We start from the raw sequence: 18784 nt of genomic DNA on the forward strand, positions 1-18784 counted from the left end.
ACAATTTGCTTCACAACGTCACATGTAGGATACCTATAATGTAGGACTTAATTTGAATAGATCGTTTATTTGCTCATGACAACTGATCATAGGTACCGGTATCAAAATTTCAAATAGTTTACGCAACATGAAGGCCACTTCCACTTACCCCGTAGCTAAACTTACCCGTCTTGACCTTACAGATATACAAATAACTTAAAATTGAAATTAAAACTTGTCAAAACAAAACTAAAACAAAAATACGGATATCTTTATGGTCATCTCTGGTTTAATTATCTGTGACAATATAAAAAGCTAGCAAGAAAAATACTATCGGAATATTTACATTAAATGTCGAAAATAAATAAATTATTTTAAATGACATTGTTAAATATGTCAAATAATTGAAGGTTTTATACAAGTCACTGGTTAATATTAAAGAATTCAGTCATTGAGTAAAAACAGTGCTCATTCAAAAACTTCATCAACAGATTTTTAGAAACTACCTCGTCATCTACCCTCAGCGATTTGGCAACCCGTTACAGATTTTCGGCGCCATTGCAAAAATACTTTTCTGGAAAATACCGATTTGGCAGGAACTGGGACTCTTATCGGCATCGAAACAGCATCGTCGCCTCGACTTTGCGCAAAGCCGAGTAGGCAACTCGCAGTAACCACGCGTACATTTGGCTATCACCGCGCTTGCTTCTCACCGCTCGGACAACCTTAATTGTGCATATTTATAATTGCAAACTACACCGTTGTTTTTTTTTCGCCTAATATGCCACACGTGAGGTTTTTAATTGCACTTAGTGGCTTGGAGTAGTTGGCGTCCCTACGCTCCGCTCAAGATTCTGAATTAAAATCAGGAACTTTCGCGTGCTTACAATCAAAACTACAGTAGCAAAACCAATTAGGGGCTCTTATGAAACTACTAATAAAACTAAATTGAATTATTTAGGCACTACAATTATTGTTTTATAGGTTAGAAGATAATTTTGGTTCTTCGAGTTAGTATCTACAAGTTTTTGGGATCATAACTGTCATATACAAGAGTAATAAGTATATATTTTAGAATACTGAAAAACATATACTAGGTATCTATACTTATTATGTATCTTTAGCCGATAATAAACATAGGAAGTTACGATAATAAATAGGAAGTAGCTATATATCTAATAGTTCGTATTCCCTACAATATAAAGGTTAAAACCAAATTCTAAATTAAAACAAGCAATGTTTGTTTGTTTGTCGTGATGAGTGTTGTAAAAATATTGTATTAATACAAAACTATGCGAAATGTGATCTATTCTTCTAAATTTCATTAATAATTGTTAATATGGATGTACTTACATCTATTAAGTGTACTACTTACGTGTGACAAATATTGTCGGTTCTTGTTATTATATACTATAAAAATGAGTTAAGCTGCATAATGTCGGTTTCGGTGAACAGCCCAGCGAGCAAGCCCCGGGGCTGAAGTGCGGGCTTTATTACCCCGCATCAACCACACCTTGGTCTTACACAATGTGTCTATTCCAAGTGATCTTAATCTACTTCACGGTAAATGGCACAGATAAGCACTTTCGATTGTGTATTAAAAATTAAAAGTACGTTGCTGAATTAACTTCAATCTATTCCTTATTGGGGTCTGATCGAAATAGAGCAGGCCAAAGAGCTTTATAGCACTCTAGACGTATACATTATTATTAGACCGCAATTTGAATTCTGATCCGTGTACTGGTATTCCTATACATATGTGTTTCAAGAAACCCGATGTTGCCAGGCTGAAAAGTGGTGCCGTTACACCCACCAGCCCCTTAAATTTCCCCCTTACCATTCTCATACATTCGCCGTCGATAAAATCATACCTTTTTCACAAATCAGACAAAAATGATTCTGCTTTTAGCGTAATATTGGTATCAATTTAAAGTGACCGTAGCGACCCTTCAAACGCTAATAATAAGCTAAGTTAGAGCTAGAATCACCTAGTTAAGTCCGTTGTGCTAGAGATCTGTTTTTTCGACGGAGAATGTATGAGAATTATAAGGGGGAAAATTGACATTACCTTTAATTGACTTTACCTTTCTCCTGAACATCACCAGTGGCGTAACTGACTGTCCCGAGTTACTAAGCAAACTTTCTTTCAACACTCCCTACCGTTCTAAAAGGTACTATCCCCCAATATCTATAAAAACTGTATCCTCCAAGTATAGGCAGAATAGCTTCCTGGTTCGCGCGAGTCGTAAGCTAAATGAGTTGTCGAAGGAACTTGATATTGACATATTCAATTGTAAAGTTCTTAATGTGAGGCATAGTCTGGTTAAGCGGTGTTTTATGTGAGCTTTTTTTCTCTGTATTATTATATGTATACTGTTTTTTTTTTTGTTTCTTTATTAAGTTTTCATTAGGCGATTAAATGCATTTTATTCATCAGCTTAGTGCATTAGCGCCTTGATATGAACTTTAAAATATGCTTTATCAGCATTAACATCTGATATATTTTACTGTATGTTCTTTTTTCTTTCGAACTTTGAGGCCTCAATTATTCTGGGCGCTAATGAACTAAGTGTTTCCGAACCTAGGGTCTATTTTAATGGCTTCTATGTATTTTCATTTTCAATTGTGTTTTTGTTTTTTTTTTTTCACTTTGTACGCATGTGTGTGTGCGTCAGTGTTACATTTTTTTTTAAATATACTTTGTAATTACTTGTGAGTTCCTGTAATTGGCTCTCTGTATTAATCTTGTTGTCCTATTGTAAATTTAAAGCTGTTGGTTCTCCTGAACATAAATAAATAAATAAAATTGAGTGGCTGGGTAACGGCACCACTTTTTAGCCTCAACAACATCGGGATTCTTGAAGACTAGGAACCAAAATACAGGGATCAGAAGCCAAACTGCGGGGCGCATAATTATACATATGAATATGACATTGTTCTAGAGACCCTGATCCTGAAAAAAATTACATTGATTATAATCGTGAAGTGTTGATTGTTCAGAGGATTATTTATTTACTCAGTGTTAGTGTTATCTACCATTCGTATTGTTTGTGAAATTAAAAAAGTCGTTATATGACTGTTTATTCCCCACACTTACAAACTACTTAATCGGAATTAGCGACAGTTTTTGATTATAAGAAAGTTTTAGTTAGTCGATGACAAAATAAAAGTAACAATGATTATATATGAAATACAATACAACTCTGAATTTTCACAAAAAGGCCATGCCTGGATAAGCTAAATAAGTGAATCTGCTCCCAGCGAGTTATGGCTTGTAATTTTTTTTGATGATGTGGCTTTATACGAGTATTAATAGCAAGTATGCAAAATATCAACCGCCAAATGTTATAGATTATGGTTAAAAAAAAAATGATCTTTCGTCAATTTTTTTTTCTAGCGAGTCGTTTTTGACTTGCGTCACATATATTGTGCATATAGTAAAGGCAATTATACGACATCAATTATAAGACACATTACATACACACAAAATTATTTTTTAAGTACTTTAACGTCAGCGACACCTCCAAGTTTTTCACCAAAACTAGCCTCTTTAATAGCTAAAAAATGAATGTATTTACTTAATGTTATCTGTGGTATAACAGGGTGTTTTTTTTAAATTGAATACATCACTATACATTTTTTTTACCCGCTCGAAGGAATTAATACTTTTTAATTTTATTTTATTATTATTTTTGGAAGAGGCCAGTGTTCATTATAATATAAACATACACGTTTCGCTAAAAAGTTATTAATCGATTAGTTTTAACGAGCAAGTAAAGAAAATGTATAGTGATGTTATGATGTATTCAATAAAACCAAATACCAAAATATATAACATTTGGGGGGGGCAGATTTTTTGCATACTTGCTACTAATTTATTTTATTATTATTTATTTTATTTTATTTATTTATTTATTTTATTGATAAAAATGTTTACATTACATTACAGTGGAAACCAATGCGTTACGAAACTTAGACTAACAGCAATAATAATTAGAAGTATTGACAATTATAAAACAATAATGGCACATTGACAAATTAAATTGGAACAGTTGAGCACTTAGCATCCATCGCCTCACAGAATCTCAAGCATTCACTATATACTGCCGCCCATCGCCAAGCAAATAGATCACATTCAGGCGTCGATGCCAGGAGCGCATTGAGCAGTGAGGGGCTAATATAAAGCCACAGCATCAAAAAAAAAGTACAAGCCAAAACTCGCGGAGGCAAGATTCACTTAGCTTATCCAGGCATGGCCCTTACATGTAAATCACTTAAATTCGGACAAACATAGGTAAACAAAAAATGTTCCTTTGCAATTATTACATGTCGATTTCATACTTTAATTAATTAAAAACAAAATTGTGTAGAGTAGTGTTAAAACGTTATAAACTAATGAGGATAAATCATTTTTAGTCCTCTGATGTTACCTATACGAGTATGTAGATTCCTCCAAACCAACTAATTGTGAATTGTTATTTTTCTGTATATATGTGTAGATTGTAATACTTTATAATTATATTAAGTTCGAAATAGCTTAATTTACACGAAATTACCACAGGGTGACTTTATTTGTTTGGTATAAGAAATGAACATATGAAATACTCATATAATGTAAATTTACTTATGACTCCTATGTAATCTGTGCATATTTTACTTGAATTTACTTAAGACTCGTATGTAATCTATGCATTTTTTTACTTAAATTTACTTAAGACTTCTCTGTGATCTGTGCATTTTTTACTTAAATTTACTCAAGACTCCTATGTAATATGTGCAATTTTAAAGATTTCACACAGGTTTAAAAATATAAAGTTATACTGAGTTAGTAATTTAAAGAGCTCATGAACTGAAATAATTAATTTACCGTTAATACTTAAGTGTTTTGTTTAGATACAAGTTATCATTGATTTACTAATGAATGTATTATATTTAACGAAAACGTCATGGATACTTTTGATGAGCATTCATTACACTTTCAAAGAACGTTTCACAAGAATATGATTACTAAATACATATTTTCATAAAACATTGTTTTTTTTTACGAACTCGATATGAATCGGGAAACAATATCATTTGTTAAAATAACGCATCGTTGTTAGGTAACCACTTCGTGAAATCATTACCTACTGGGTTACGTTAGATTAGAACTGTGTAAACTTTGTGAACTCTACAAAAACAAACATCTACCATTAAAGTGGGTTAGGTAAGACTGCGACCCGCGCAAAAATGAACTGCTACAAGAATAGCGTAGACTAAGTTAAAACTCCACCCTCACAAAAAACAACTGCTTCCAGAAATTTCGATTAGGTTAGATTAGAACTGCGACCATCACAGAAACAAATGTACTGATACTAGAAAAATGGAGTACCTACGAATAAAAATTCGGTGATAACTTTAGGTAAGTATGAGTAAAACAATGTGGCAGACTTATTCTTATGAACAATGTTGGTATTAGTATGTGGTATGAAAAAATTAAATGCCTACTCCTGTCAAATTTATCCTCACCAATCGAATGATGTACACCGTTCTCTGTCAGTTGTTTAAATTTTTTAGGTTGAGTAATATTGTGATTTTGTAGAACCAGTTATTGTTCGAACATAACATAACATTTCTAAATTAAGTATAATAATTTAGCGTTCAAACTGTTTATTAATTAAAACTTGCGAATTGTGATTATATCAAATGGCTATTCATAAAGCCATATATTTTGTCAAATGATTACTTTATCAAACGTTTTATTTTGTGAAATAATCATTTGTGAATCGTTATCTGTAAAATAATAGTCAACTATTAGGTATGTACTCTTGTGCTAACGGTACCTACTTTCAACACCAATTCACATTGCAGTCGGATAATACGTACCTAGATATGAGTATTATTATGTCGTTTTATCAAGAAAACAAAATTCATACAGTAGCAGTCAGTAGTTAAGTTTGTTTTTGTAGGTAAGTATATTTTTATACTTTGTGATTTTATTTTATTTCTAGGTTTAACTTTAGTTTTAAGGTTGTAATATTATAATTTAATTTAGTTAGTGCACATAAATCAAAAAGATTGTTAAAACAAATAAAGTAAGGAAACACAACCGCATCAACAAGAGAACAGACAAACGAGTCGGTTAGAATCACCATGTGGTTGATTGATGATGACGTCCTTTAAATTACTGTACCAAAATGGTCGGTCTGTTGGGATTGCATTCTTTACAACTTGAATTCAACCTACCATACGGTTATAAATCTAAAGTAAATAATTGTACTTAACGACTGAAATAAAATAAAAATGTTCATCAATTGACTTCTTCCAGAACGAACTTCTATCGAACCCAACCTAACTAGTGAACTAACCTTGCTGAACTGACTAAAATACTAAAATGTTAATGAATAAACTTTATATACCTACTCACATATATGTGTTTACCTAAATGACTTGCGTTTGCTGTGTTTTAGACATGTAGTACCTATTTGCTAGTTCCTTACCCTTTATTTACTAGTTTTAGGTACAGTCAGCGTCAAATACTTTGTAGCAACCAAAGTAGCCAAATAGTTCGGTACACCATATATTTAGTATGGTGTACCGAACTATTTGGCCACTTTGATTGCTACAAATTATTTGACGCTGACTGTACTATCAAATTAAATTAAACCATATTTTTCGCGTATAATAAGAAGAAAGTGACTGGCCAATTCATTTTAGGTTTGCTGGACTACTTTTCTAAGCCCGATTCGATTGAATTAGGATCTTATTTATAATCCATGTAGTATGTTAAGTCATATTCATATCATAGCTGCAGTAGCCAACAACTTCTTGAGAAAATGATCTTGACACAGGAATACAACTCATCACAAACTCCTAAGTTTGCCGGTACTTATATGACCTCAAAAATGAAGGCGACCGAACTTACAGAATCGTTAACATATGTTTCTAATGCGTATGAAAGTTAGTTAAAGTCTACAACAGGAATTCGTTATTCATGGTATCTTTCAGTAGTCAATCAATGTGCAAATTTACGTTGAACAGTTGACAATAATAATTGATAAATTTGGTGAATTAGATCATCTATTATAGACTAGATCAACGCTAGAAAGGGCCTGGCCGCTATAGTAAAATCGCCCCTGGTTGAATATGAAATATTCTTATTTATACTCGTTTATTTCTATTATTATTGGATATATATTAGTGAATATTACCTACTTAAATATGTCGTAAATGCTTAATGTGTGCGAAATAAAATCGTAATCAATTTTTATTTATTGTAAACTGAAAACTTGCGTATAGTAATAACGAGCCGATGATGTCGAAGTATTTAGCCGATTAGAATATAGGTACTCAAACAAATAACTTATTTCGGCTTTGTTGATCCAAATCTTTTTGAAACAGATATATAGAGATAATTATTTTGACTATGATCCTGTTTCCGTGATACCAGCGTTTATTAATATTCGAAAAAAATGCTATCGTATTTGATTTCTCACATTGAACAAAATTTTGCAAGCACAGCAGTTTGGCTTCACGAAAAGCAGGTCTAATACTGATATTGGTACCAGTTTGATTAAATTCGTTTTGCAGGAGGGAGGAGGAGCCAAATGATGCAATTAACGTATTTTGCGACCTCTCTAAAGCATTTGTATGTGTAGATCACACACACACAGACGCACAAGTACTCTAATTAGCAAACTTAATTGTTAAGGTATTAAAGGATTTGTATTAGATCTTATTAAATCACAGATAAATCAAAATGTAGCAATTAATGGAGAAATTTCTTCCGAAATAGCAGTGATATTAGAGTACCCCAAGGATCTACTTTAGGCCCATTTAAACGGACACGCGAACGCGACCTGATCGAAAAATTCCATGATGGTTCTAGTAATGATGATGGTGTAAGAGTCGTTGAAATTATGGATCGAAGTTGATTTTTCTGAGAGATAAACTTTTTAATGTTAAATAATTGTAATAGTTCTGAAGTGTTAAAAGTTTTAATGCAATATAAATTGTCACGTTTGTGTACGACAGCGCAATAAATGAATATTGTATTTTACCACATAAATAATAGTACATTTATACTGATATTCAAAGCAATTTGTGCAAAATTATTCCCTAACCATTCCAAAATATCAAAAATGCACAACGTTAATATTCAAGTTTTCGCTTCTGCCGGCACTCCCGGAGTGCAACCCATTGTTTTTTTTTTTAATTCAATACCGGAAACCCGGTCATAAACGGCTGTATTTTTTGATTGCGTTGGCTTAGAAGTTTGATTTCACAGCTCCAAGGGACAGTAGACCTGAGTATTTGATAAGAAATCCAGCTTGATACCTTCACGCGTTCTTGAGAAAAAGGGTCACGAGATAACCGCCATGTGGGATGTTGATTCGACGATCATTGTTCCGATAGTCGTTTCAGCGAACGGTCTCATAGCGAAGAGTCTCGACCAACACCTTGAGAGACTCTCGCTAGGTGGTTGGATCAAGAGTTAGATGCAGAAGGCGGTGATCTTGGACACGGCGCGGATAGTCCGCCGGTTCCTCTCTCTGCGGCCCTGACCACCGGCAGCTTGGGCCTTGCCCCGCTGCTGGCGGCACCCTAGGTTAGGTTTTTTATAATGTGTTTATATCTTTTGTATTGTTTTGTAAGTGTTTTTATATTTTACTTTTATATACATATTGTAAAAAACCTAACGTAAGAGAAAAAATTAAATAAAGGGAATAATAATAATAACATCCTTACATATTGTAGCTACAGAGGACAATTGGTATAAACGTGCAAAGAAAGTAAAAGCTTTGTTCCTTCGATCACGTTGCTGCGTCTGTTGTTGATTTGTGTAAAGGTACTTAAGGAACGTATCGAATGTAAGTATGAAGGGCACCTGCTCCCGTCTTTATCATTCTGTCTAATGGCCGTGTAGCGAGTTTGAAGTAGGTATAAGTCAAATTAGTAGAAAATAGGTCCGGTCAGAGAATTTAATTTCTCTACCTTTTCGTACCTTGTCACAGTAACAATATTAAGTATGAGATCCCTAGCGGCTTACAATATCGATTATCCTACCCTAAAGCCATCTTGTCTACTCTCAATCCGAAACGGTTCTTAGCATCGTATAAATATAGACATAATATAGCAGAATAACTGCTTTAATCTATTTTATTACATTTTCTATCGTGTCCTGTAACTTCGCCTGTGATACCTAAGTTCACCTAGTTTGACATAAATTGACATTCACAAAGTGTCTAGTGCAAGCTTTACATAAAACTGCTAAATACAAAGTATTTTTACGGGTATCAACATTCTTCGATCGATCTGCGGCTAACTTCATATAGTTGACGTTCTGTGAGGTTTTTTCACGACACCGACCATTCGTTTTTTTAGGCCGTTTTTATATCCTATAACTATTTCTTTTTCAAATGAAACTATTATTTAATGGTTAGCTTACGTTTAGAAGTTACTATTAAATAAAACGTTGGTGTATTTGGCGTCCATCTTGTTGCTGAACTGTTGAAAATGTTAGACACAAATGGATGGCAGAATAGAAGAGATGCCTGTTAGACAAAGTTGGTTGGCCACATGGTACGGCATGACATATACTTTTTAAGCATCCTGGATGGCAAGATTGAGGGTAAAGAGGAAGGCCCAGGCTCACATATCTCAGCCAAATAAAAGATAAAGTTTCTGTCGTGTCGTACGAGGAAGTAAAAAGACTAGCCCAGCAAAGAGAAGAGTAGCGATTACTCCACCGATAAGAGCATAGCTCTTAAATATTGATGATGAAATGTATTCTTAAGCCAAAACAATAGAAAATAGGCAAAAGAAATTATTTTGGCTAGTGATTATCTTGTAAAGTAAATAATTATACTCATATAAAGCCAAAATGTTTAACTTACTAACGGCTAACTAAAGCGGTTGTAAATGAAAATTAGGTTCATAACGACCAACTTTTACTATGGAACCAACTCCGAAATCGCGAAAATAAAATTGGCCCTTTCATACATTTTGGCTCTCTGACCTTGACATTTTCTATGGGAGAGTAAATTTTTTTTCGCGATTTCGGGGTTGGTCCCATAGTAATAGTTGGTCAATATGACCTATATGTATATTCTCGCCGTAAATTATTGCAGGTGACTAAATAAACACCCTGTATAAACGTGAGAGTCAGAATCGCGGGTGTACCTAAATAAAATTAAATGAAAACCATACCATATTTTTGTACCTAATTTGTACTATTTAGTACCTCGTTTAAAAAAATTTGTACCTCACGGTACGTAAAGTTATCATCAAAAAACAGGTCACCCGCCATCCTGACAGTCAGAATGGCGGGTGTACTTTATTACGCTATGTTCCCGTGGTTATTGATAAATTCTATAAAAGCCAAATTTTAGTACCTTTTTTGTACCTTCATATTCAATTATAATATGAGTCATTTTATTTGTGTTTTCCCAGTTTTACTCATTTATATTTTGCTTGCTATTACAATTTTGCAGGCATTATAATTTTTCAAGTTATCGATTTAATTTTTAAGAAAAAACGCTAAGGTACAATTATTTTTATTACACCAGGATTTAGTACCTTTAATTTTTAATCTGTTAAGTTCAAATAACTCAGTAAATCATGTCTTAAAAATGATTTTTCTTAGGAAGATATCTTTGAACCACCCGCGCCAGCTAGCGGAGGCCCTAAGTGCATGATTTTTCTTAGGAAGATTTCTTTGAAATTGCGCCTGCTCTTTTCTAAGACATGATTTTCTGAGTTATTTGAACTTAACAGTTTAAACATTAAAGGTACTATATCCTGGCGTAATTAAAATAATTGTACCTTTTCGTTTTTTCTTAAAAATGAGATCGATAACGTGAAAAATTATAACGCCTGCAAAATATAAAATGAGTAAACCTTGGAAACCACAAATAAAATGGCTCATATTATATTTGAATGTGATATTAGCTTTTATAGAATTTATCAATAACCACGGAATCATAGCGTAATAAAGTACAGCCGCCATTCTGACTGTCAGGATGGCAGGTGACCTGTTTATTGATGATAACTTTAAGTACCGTGAGGTACAATTTTTTTTAAACGAGGTACTAATTAGTACAAATTAGGTACAAAAATATGGTATGCTTTTCATTTGATTTTATTTAGTTACAGTCAGCGTCAAATACTTTGTAGCAGTCAAAGTGGCCAAATAGTTCGGTACACCATACTAAATATATGGTGTACCGAACTATTTGGCCACTTTGGTTGCTACAAAGTATTTGACGCTGACTGTTCACCCGCCATTCTGACTCTCACGTTCCTGTGATCCACGACGACGCGCAGATTTGTCAAATCTAGCCTTTAATTACATTACGAGTCAAGGCACGCATCTTCGTGAATGACACGCTCTAAATTTCTCTATGCTAAAATAGACACGATGCCACTTTCTTAAAACAAAGTCGAGAAAAGGTAGGTAGTGCCCCGCCTTCTTTTGTTTGTCTTGGCACTACCGTGATTATAGTATTTTATAATTCATACTAAATAGGTACTCTTATAGTGAATGATTGTGCACAAGATCGCTATTACGATAAACTGTTGGTCAACGAAGAACGTGTTCGAATGATCGAAATCACGATAACTTTTACTCGACAGCACGCTTGTGCGAAAAACCAGAGGGCCTAGCCAAGATGACAATAATGTATAGAAACGATAGCGTTTCGTTTTCTGTAAAAGATTGTCATCTGGGCTAGGCCCTCTGATACTTTCGACAGAATCTGCCGGAGTCATAAATGCGATGAAATACGCCAAACGAAACGAGACAAATTGAAATAAGGCAACTGGTATCATTTAACAAATGTTTTTATTCTTAACAAGGATTGCTGTTTACCAAGCAGCTGCATCATCTCAGCCACGCCGGGGCCCTCGGTGAGACCACTGAGAACTGATCTGAGCATTTTCATAAGAATTGGAAACTTTACATTATTTTCGGTACAGAAGTCCCTCAGATATTGTTTTATATGTATTTGATCATAATTTGATACAGATTCTAAAACGGGTATTAACTTTTCAAGTAGATCCTTATTAATTCCAGGTTGATCAGTATTTGATGGAAGAATCCATAAGAACCCATATTTGTCCGTCACCAGCTCTTCGAGCCTGCTGATCCTGGTGGTCGACCACTCGAGAACTCCTTTGACATGTTCATGGCTCACGTTCAACTTCTCTTTAGGATACGAGCATTTCACTAGTTGTTGTAAGGTAGCAACGAGGGCTCCGGATTCGTTCTCATCGAGCAACCGGCGTCTAATTTCAAGTTTGTTGCATTCATCAAGCAAGTCTGTATTGAGACGGCTAGGGTGTGATGATATTTTTCGTATCTGAAACTAAATATTTTACAGTCAGCATCAAATAGATAGTGACGGCAAGAGTGGCCAAACATATCGGAACACACTTTTGTTACCATATAAATAAATATGCCGAAAACACTTTTACCGCCACGATCTAATTGATGCTGACTGTACACTGCAGAACTTAAATATTTTCACAACTAGACACATGTGGGACAATTTGGAACCATTGATGTAGTATTATTAACTGGATTCAGAATTAGCCGAAAAATGGCTCAACAAAAGCCATGCTCGAACGGCTTGGGCATGGCTTTTGCGCTCAGCCTCGTTTCAGCCGTCGACAACGATAACTGTCAAACATGACGAAATGCTCTGTGAAAAATGCGCTTATATCTTTCGTAGCAGCAAAACAACAAGGAAAAAGGCCTATATTTCTTTCAGTGGGTTCTATTGATATTTTAACAGAACTAATGTGAGCTCGGCGTGATTCATGGTATTTAAAAATTCATTTTATTGATACATATTTTGACGTTTATTTATACTCGTACAGTCAGCGTCAAATACTTCGTAGCAGTCAAAGTAGCCAAATAGTTCGGTACACCATATATTTAGTATTTTCCGACCGAACTATTTGGCTACTTTGACTGCTACGAAGTATTTGACGCTGACCGTACAATTATCAATTACGAAAAACAATTTTAAGAATAAATTTAACCAAAAAGTAGTCAATGTATTGAAACGTGCGTTCGCAAATTTTGTAGTTAAAATGTATAGCATAAAGTTTATTTTTTAACCGTCTTCTAGATTTCAAAAGGCGATATCCAGATAGGGTTTGGGATTTCTCAAACTCGAATTACACCTCCTGGGATTGCACAAACTTGGATCACACGCATTTTGAACCAAATGAAAGTATTCTAGTAGTATAGTGAACTACTGATAATTGATTATTAGAACTTGACTTCTAAACACGCTCTTGTGGCTTATTTGCTGTTTTTTTTTATTCGATATTCGAATATTTACTTCTTCAGCTAGGTCATCCATTGATTTCAACCTGATCCCGGCGCCAGGCACGTGGTCGAACCCCCCGCCGGATAGCGTGATGTAGTTCACCAGCGCCAGCGGATACACTCCTGCAAACAAATTTACTTTAAACGAATTTGTAAAACAACCGCCGAAGGGCGTATCGGGCCACACAATGCCATAAAGAGGATCCAAACCTTCATTGGACAAATTATGTCAACGCAAAGGTAATAAAACGTACTTCATTTATACCAATATCAACAAGTAGAAGTACCAGTGCCCATAGTAAATTCTCAATACTTTACTACAACCTTAAGTGAATAAACGGGATTCGAATATCTTTGTTTAAACTCGTGCCATACAAGACAAATGTCATTACATTACATATGTAGGTATACATTACATAGGCCTTTACTTCTTGACGTATATTTAATCCTTAATTGGTACCAATAGTCACAAATTTGACAGATTATCATCTTCCTCGTGTTGTCCCGGAATTTTGCCACGGCTAATGGGAACCTGGGGTCCGCTTAGCAACTAATCCCAAGAACTGGCGTAGTTCTTACGAAAGCGACTACCTTCCAACCCAGAGGGTAAAGTAGTCTTTATTGGGATTAAAGCCTGTACCGAAAAACTGTAAATTTCAAGCCGCTGTAATTTTGTTTCTAAGCAACCTGACTACGGCTTTTTTACCGCAATAAAAAGTCTTATTATTGTATTATACAATCCAATATAAATAATTCTGTTTTTATGTTGTTCGACTTTCCATCGGCACATAGAAGAGATTACTGAAAATTGGTATTTTCCAAATAGCAAGACAATTTGCAACATCCTACATACCTGATTTCGAAACACTTAAAATTACCTCGAAGTTTCGTGCATTTCATAATAAATAACTAATTTAGTATGTTTAGTATGGGTCACGGGCCCATCACAAAGATTGCTAATAGAATTCGCGAAAACGAAGCATACCTGTCATAATTATCGTAAAAACTGGGGAAGATATAGTGCAACGAACTACAATGAAAGTCAGTTCAGTTCTTCGTACGAAGGTTAGGATAGCTAAATTTACAGAAAATGTGTGTTACTTAATTCTAGGCCAAGTCGAAAATGATATAATTTCCTTCGTACAAAAATCGCATTTAGCAGTTGACATAGAATAGAGTAAGAGCTCCATACGTCCTGCAGTGCCGTTCTTTCAACTACTATTGGGCTCAAATCAAAAGTGTATTAAAACAGAAGAATGAAACAGCCAAACACCATTAACAATTCCAGCAGGTGATGGGCTGATGCAGGCAAATATGAAAAACGGGTCCATAAAAAGCTGCCACTGGATGCGCTAGCAAGAAGCTGCCTAACACTCCTACAAAAAAATTATAAATAAAAAAACTGACAATTATCTAAATTAAGTCGCTTTTTATTGTAGTTATTCTAAAAACCTTAGTTTGTTCCCAATCGCATCAGCTTTTTTTTCATTTGAAGTTAAAAGTTTTTTTTTCGGTACATCCTTAGTCCGGTTTCTTCACGATTTCTTTCTCCGAAATGTGACTGGTAAGTATTAAATGATATTTCGTACATATGTTCCAAATTAACTCATTGGTACGAGCCAGGGTTTCAACCCGCGACCTCCGGATTGCAAATCGCACGCTCTTACCGCTAAGCCAACAGCGCTACATTCCTACATTATTTCACTAACCTAATAGAAATAATCGAGCATGAAAATCATTCCGACCGACGTGACGTTTGTGTCAACTTGTAAGCAGGACCAATACACAGTTACGATTTTTTCACGTATTTTTTTTCTGACTAACTATACGTAAACTTCAAGCAAGGCTTGGAGGGAAAAGTGTATTAGATCGAAAAGATAGATACATAGGTAATGAGTTACATTTGAAATCATATTTCTTATTTTTACATTTACATTTTCTGTTTATTTAAATTTTCGATGATCACATTTGCTCAATCCTCAGCAATAAGGGACCGACTAAAGAAGAAAAAGACGGCGGCAATGGAACCACTATTCAGCCTGGTAACAGATTTCTTGAAGCCAAGCAACTCCACTACTACAAGGATCAGAAGATTCAAAAGTCATACAACACAATTTTAGAGATCCTGAGGCGTTACTGCAAAAACGAAAAACCTATTTTTTTATCTGCCTCTTTATAGCTCGAATATGCAAGAGCAATATAGAGACAGATAACGAAATTTTGCAATATAACATTAAAAAGCCGCGTTTTGAGCATATGTTAAGAGGCCGTTATCGATTTTAGTCGAAAAAATGTCCAATTGATAGATTTAGTCGATGAACTTGTACACCTTTTGTAAACTAGTAGAAAAAACAAGTACTGGTTTCTATTAGCACGTCTTGTTATCTAACATTTTAACATTTTTTTTTAAACAGACTCGATTAATAATGTTTTTTCCTGATGGACGTTTAGGTAAACGCGTGTAAACCACTGATTTTCAAGCTCTTATTCGTAAATTTCGTATAGTTTGGACTTCTAAAAATTGTAATTTTGTATTACACATATCCTGTACTTCAACTTTAATACATTACATTTTTGTCATTATAAATTTGAAGTATGAAAGTTAGACGAAATCAATTTTCTCCTGAAATTACTTCAAAATAAGTGACAATTTCTCTGGAAATCGACTTAATTTCAACGTAATTTTGATACTTAAATAATCTACAACATTTGGTGAAACAGTTTTTATACATCATTTTGTATAATTTACCACCATAATTTTTTGATGAAGGTTTAAAAACTGTCCTTTCTCGTCATATATTACCGGGGACGCATGCTTGCGACCTCATTATTAAAAGGCAAGATGAGAAGACGTGCTAATAGAAACCAAAACTTGTTATTTAGATATATACGTAAAAAAAGGTGTCCAATTTCAATGACTAAATGAATAACAACACAACTTTATAGACTAATAAAAAAAATACATTTACAATAATTCAAACTATACAAATAAACTACAATTAACTAAACTAAAACCACTATACTACTACTCGTTGGATCGGTATGCTCAGGCGTTGGGCGAGGAAGCTGTAGCTCTCTTATCCCCGGTCCCATCCACCAGCCGTTTCGCCAATCTCATCTTTCCGCTCCCAACTCAAATGGCTGCCCATTCGACGTCGTATAGACATACATGTACTTTCCCCTCTCTTTAACGTCCTATTCTCTCCTTCTTCGCCCCCTTATCTCTCGGAGATATTTAAATTTTTAGCAGATGGCAGCGGGCACCGGGTCCGTTCCCGTGCAAATCTCTCTCTGGCTATCCGGCCTCACAAACACCGATCCTATGACAAGTTTTATACTGTGTACTCTGTTAAATTATGGAATTCCTTACGGTCTTCTTTTCGGCAGTGTCAATCGGTCGCATCGCTAAAGGCGAATTAAAAAAGTTGTCACTTTCGGACGGAATTTAATCAAAAAGATGTGTGCGGTTAAGTAGTTTTGTATGTATGTATTATATAGTATAGAATGAATTATATATTATAACCATATATGACTGTTTACATATTTATTTTATTTCATATCCCGTTTATATATTGTAGGTTAAAGGACATATTGGTTTACCTATCTTTTAGGAAATTAAATATTTTCTTTTATGCCGTTGTAGTTTTAATGTCTACCGTTCTCCAATTCTTTCTCAATTGCTCAAAGGTTAACTGGCAGAGATCCCTGAAAGGGATAAGTTCGCATTTGTAAAAAAGATACCTGAGCAAGCGAATATTCCAAGATGTATTCGAAAAGTGGAATCTTGAGCGTTGCAAATTTTACTATCGAGTGAAACACAAAATTGTTCACCACACCAATGCAAGGAAAATACGAACTGTAAAAAACCAAAAAAAAAAAACAATACAAAATAAATGTTATTAAATATTTATAAAATCTTAGTTTAAAAGTAAATTCCACCAGTAATCGGTATGCATAAGACGAATTATAGAGGTTCGTCGTTGTAATTTATGTCACAGTACTCGAAAATATCTGAGCTTTAAGACTTTTGATACATTAGATAGCAAGCACTTAATGTAAAAAAGCCGCTTATGTCCAAAACGTTACTTTTAAAAATATCGATACGAACAAAATTCCAATAATATGTACCTATACACTACCATAATATTTGGGCAATAAGATCGTGTACTTCATCCGTATTATTTATATTTTTAGATGTAACTGTACTCTCTACAAGTCTAGTTTACAAACCTTTCCGCCTGTAATCCTCCACCTTTACATCACTTTGCCTTTTGCTCAGCTTGGTACCGTCAGCGTTCACTATGAGGGGCAAATGACCAAATTGAGGAGGTTTCCATCCAAATGCCCTGCAAAATATTTTTTGTTACAGTATGTATGTTAATATCAATATACGTACGCCGATTAATCGAACGTACGTATATCGATACGTAATATCGATTATTCGAATATTCGAATTTGTCGAATATTCGACCCGTTTTGATATTTCAATATTCGGCCGTAAAATGTTCGTATATTCGAATATATTTATTACTCGAAAAAATCTATTACATCCGCTATAGTTACAGTTTTTGTGTGTTCTGCCGGTTATTTACAGTGAATGAGGAACGGTAAAACGGTATGTATCCAAATGCGAAGGAAATAATATTTTTACTGTATTCCTCTAGATAGGCTTCGTGGAATTACAGCTAACCTAACTCAATTTCAATTTAATTTTACTGTGCAGCTAATACCTACTGCTAAATTTTAAGTTAAAGGGTCATTCTGTTTATTCAGTACAAGCGTACCTAAAGTGAATATTCGAAGTCTGAACATTGGTCCTTATCGCAATTCGCAAATTGTATCATACCCAACCTGCCCAACTAATTTAACTATGTACCTTTAGCTGAGGAATACTCCTTTCACTGAGATTTGATTCCTGACAAAAAAAAATCAGGGATAAAATTTTGCCAAGTCAATAAAGATTCAAAATACATACGTATTATTAGCCTATTTCTCGGAGGCGTAGGTAGAGACCACGGATTTTCACTTGCTACGATCCGGATATACCTCTTTCGCTTCTTTCACTTTCATAATATTCCTCATACACGCTCGCCAGTTTACGGTGCTCTTGACCTGGCCTTTCTTCAGGGTTTCTCCGATTTGATCAGAGAAAGTCCGCCGAAGTCTACCCCTTCCAACTCCCTCGTCTACTTTTCCCTTATACACTCTCTTTGTTAGCCTTCTTTCACTCATTCTCTCCACGTGTTCAAACCATCTCAACTACCTTTCTCAATTTTTGTCACTCCGTCTTCGTCACGTCCACACTTTTCCTTTATCAGACTGTTCCCAATTCTATCTTGTAATCTTACACCACACACACTTCCCAACGCTCTCATTTCCCCTGCATTCTCTAGGATCTGATGCCTCTTCTGCCATACCCAACTTTCGCTACCATATATAAGTGTAGGCACCAACACCCCTCTATGCACAACCAATTGTGCTTTTTGTGAC

At 34.7% G+C, this 18784-nt stretch overlaps 1 protein-coding gene across 1 annotated transcript in view; it reads right to left on the reverse strand.

Annotated features, from left to right (window-relative positions):
• Positions 1-11781: 11781 nt before the first annotated feature.
• The window catches only part of LOC133527707 (probable glutamate--tRNA ligase, mitochondrial), a 30422-nt gene continuing 23419 nt past the window's right edge, over positions 11782-18784 (reverse strand). Inside the window, exons 4-6 of the mRNA XM_061864845.1 lie at positions 17525-17640; positions 13308-13417; positions 11782-12323 (exon numbers count right to left, since the gene is read on the reverse strand). Coding sequence (XP_061720829.1) covers positions 11784-12323; positions 13308-13417; positions 17525-17640 — 766 coding nt within the window. The 3' untranslated portion in view covers positions 11782-11783. The remainder of the gene's footprint in view (positions 12324-13307; positions 13418-17524; positions 17641-18784) is intronic.

Source organism: Cydia pomonella, chromosome 1, assembly GCF_033807575.1.
Source record: "Cydia pomonella isolate Wapato2018A chromosome 1, ilCydPomo1, whole genome shotgun sequence".
NCBI lineage: Eukaryota > Metazoa > Arthropoda > Insecta > Lepidoptera > Tortricidae > Cydia > Cydia pomonella.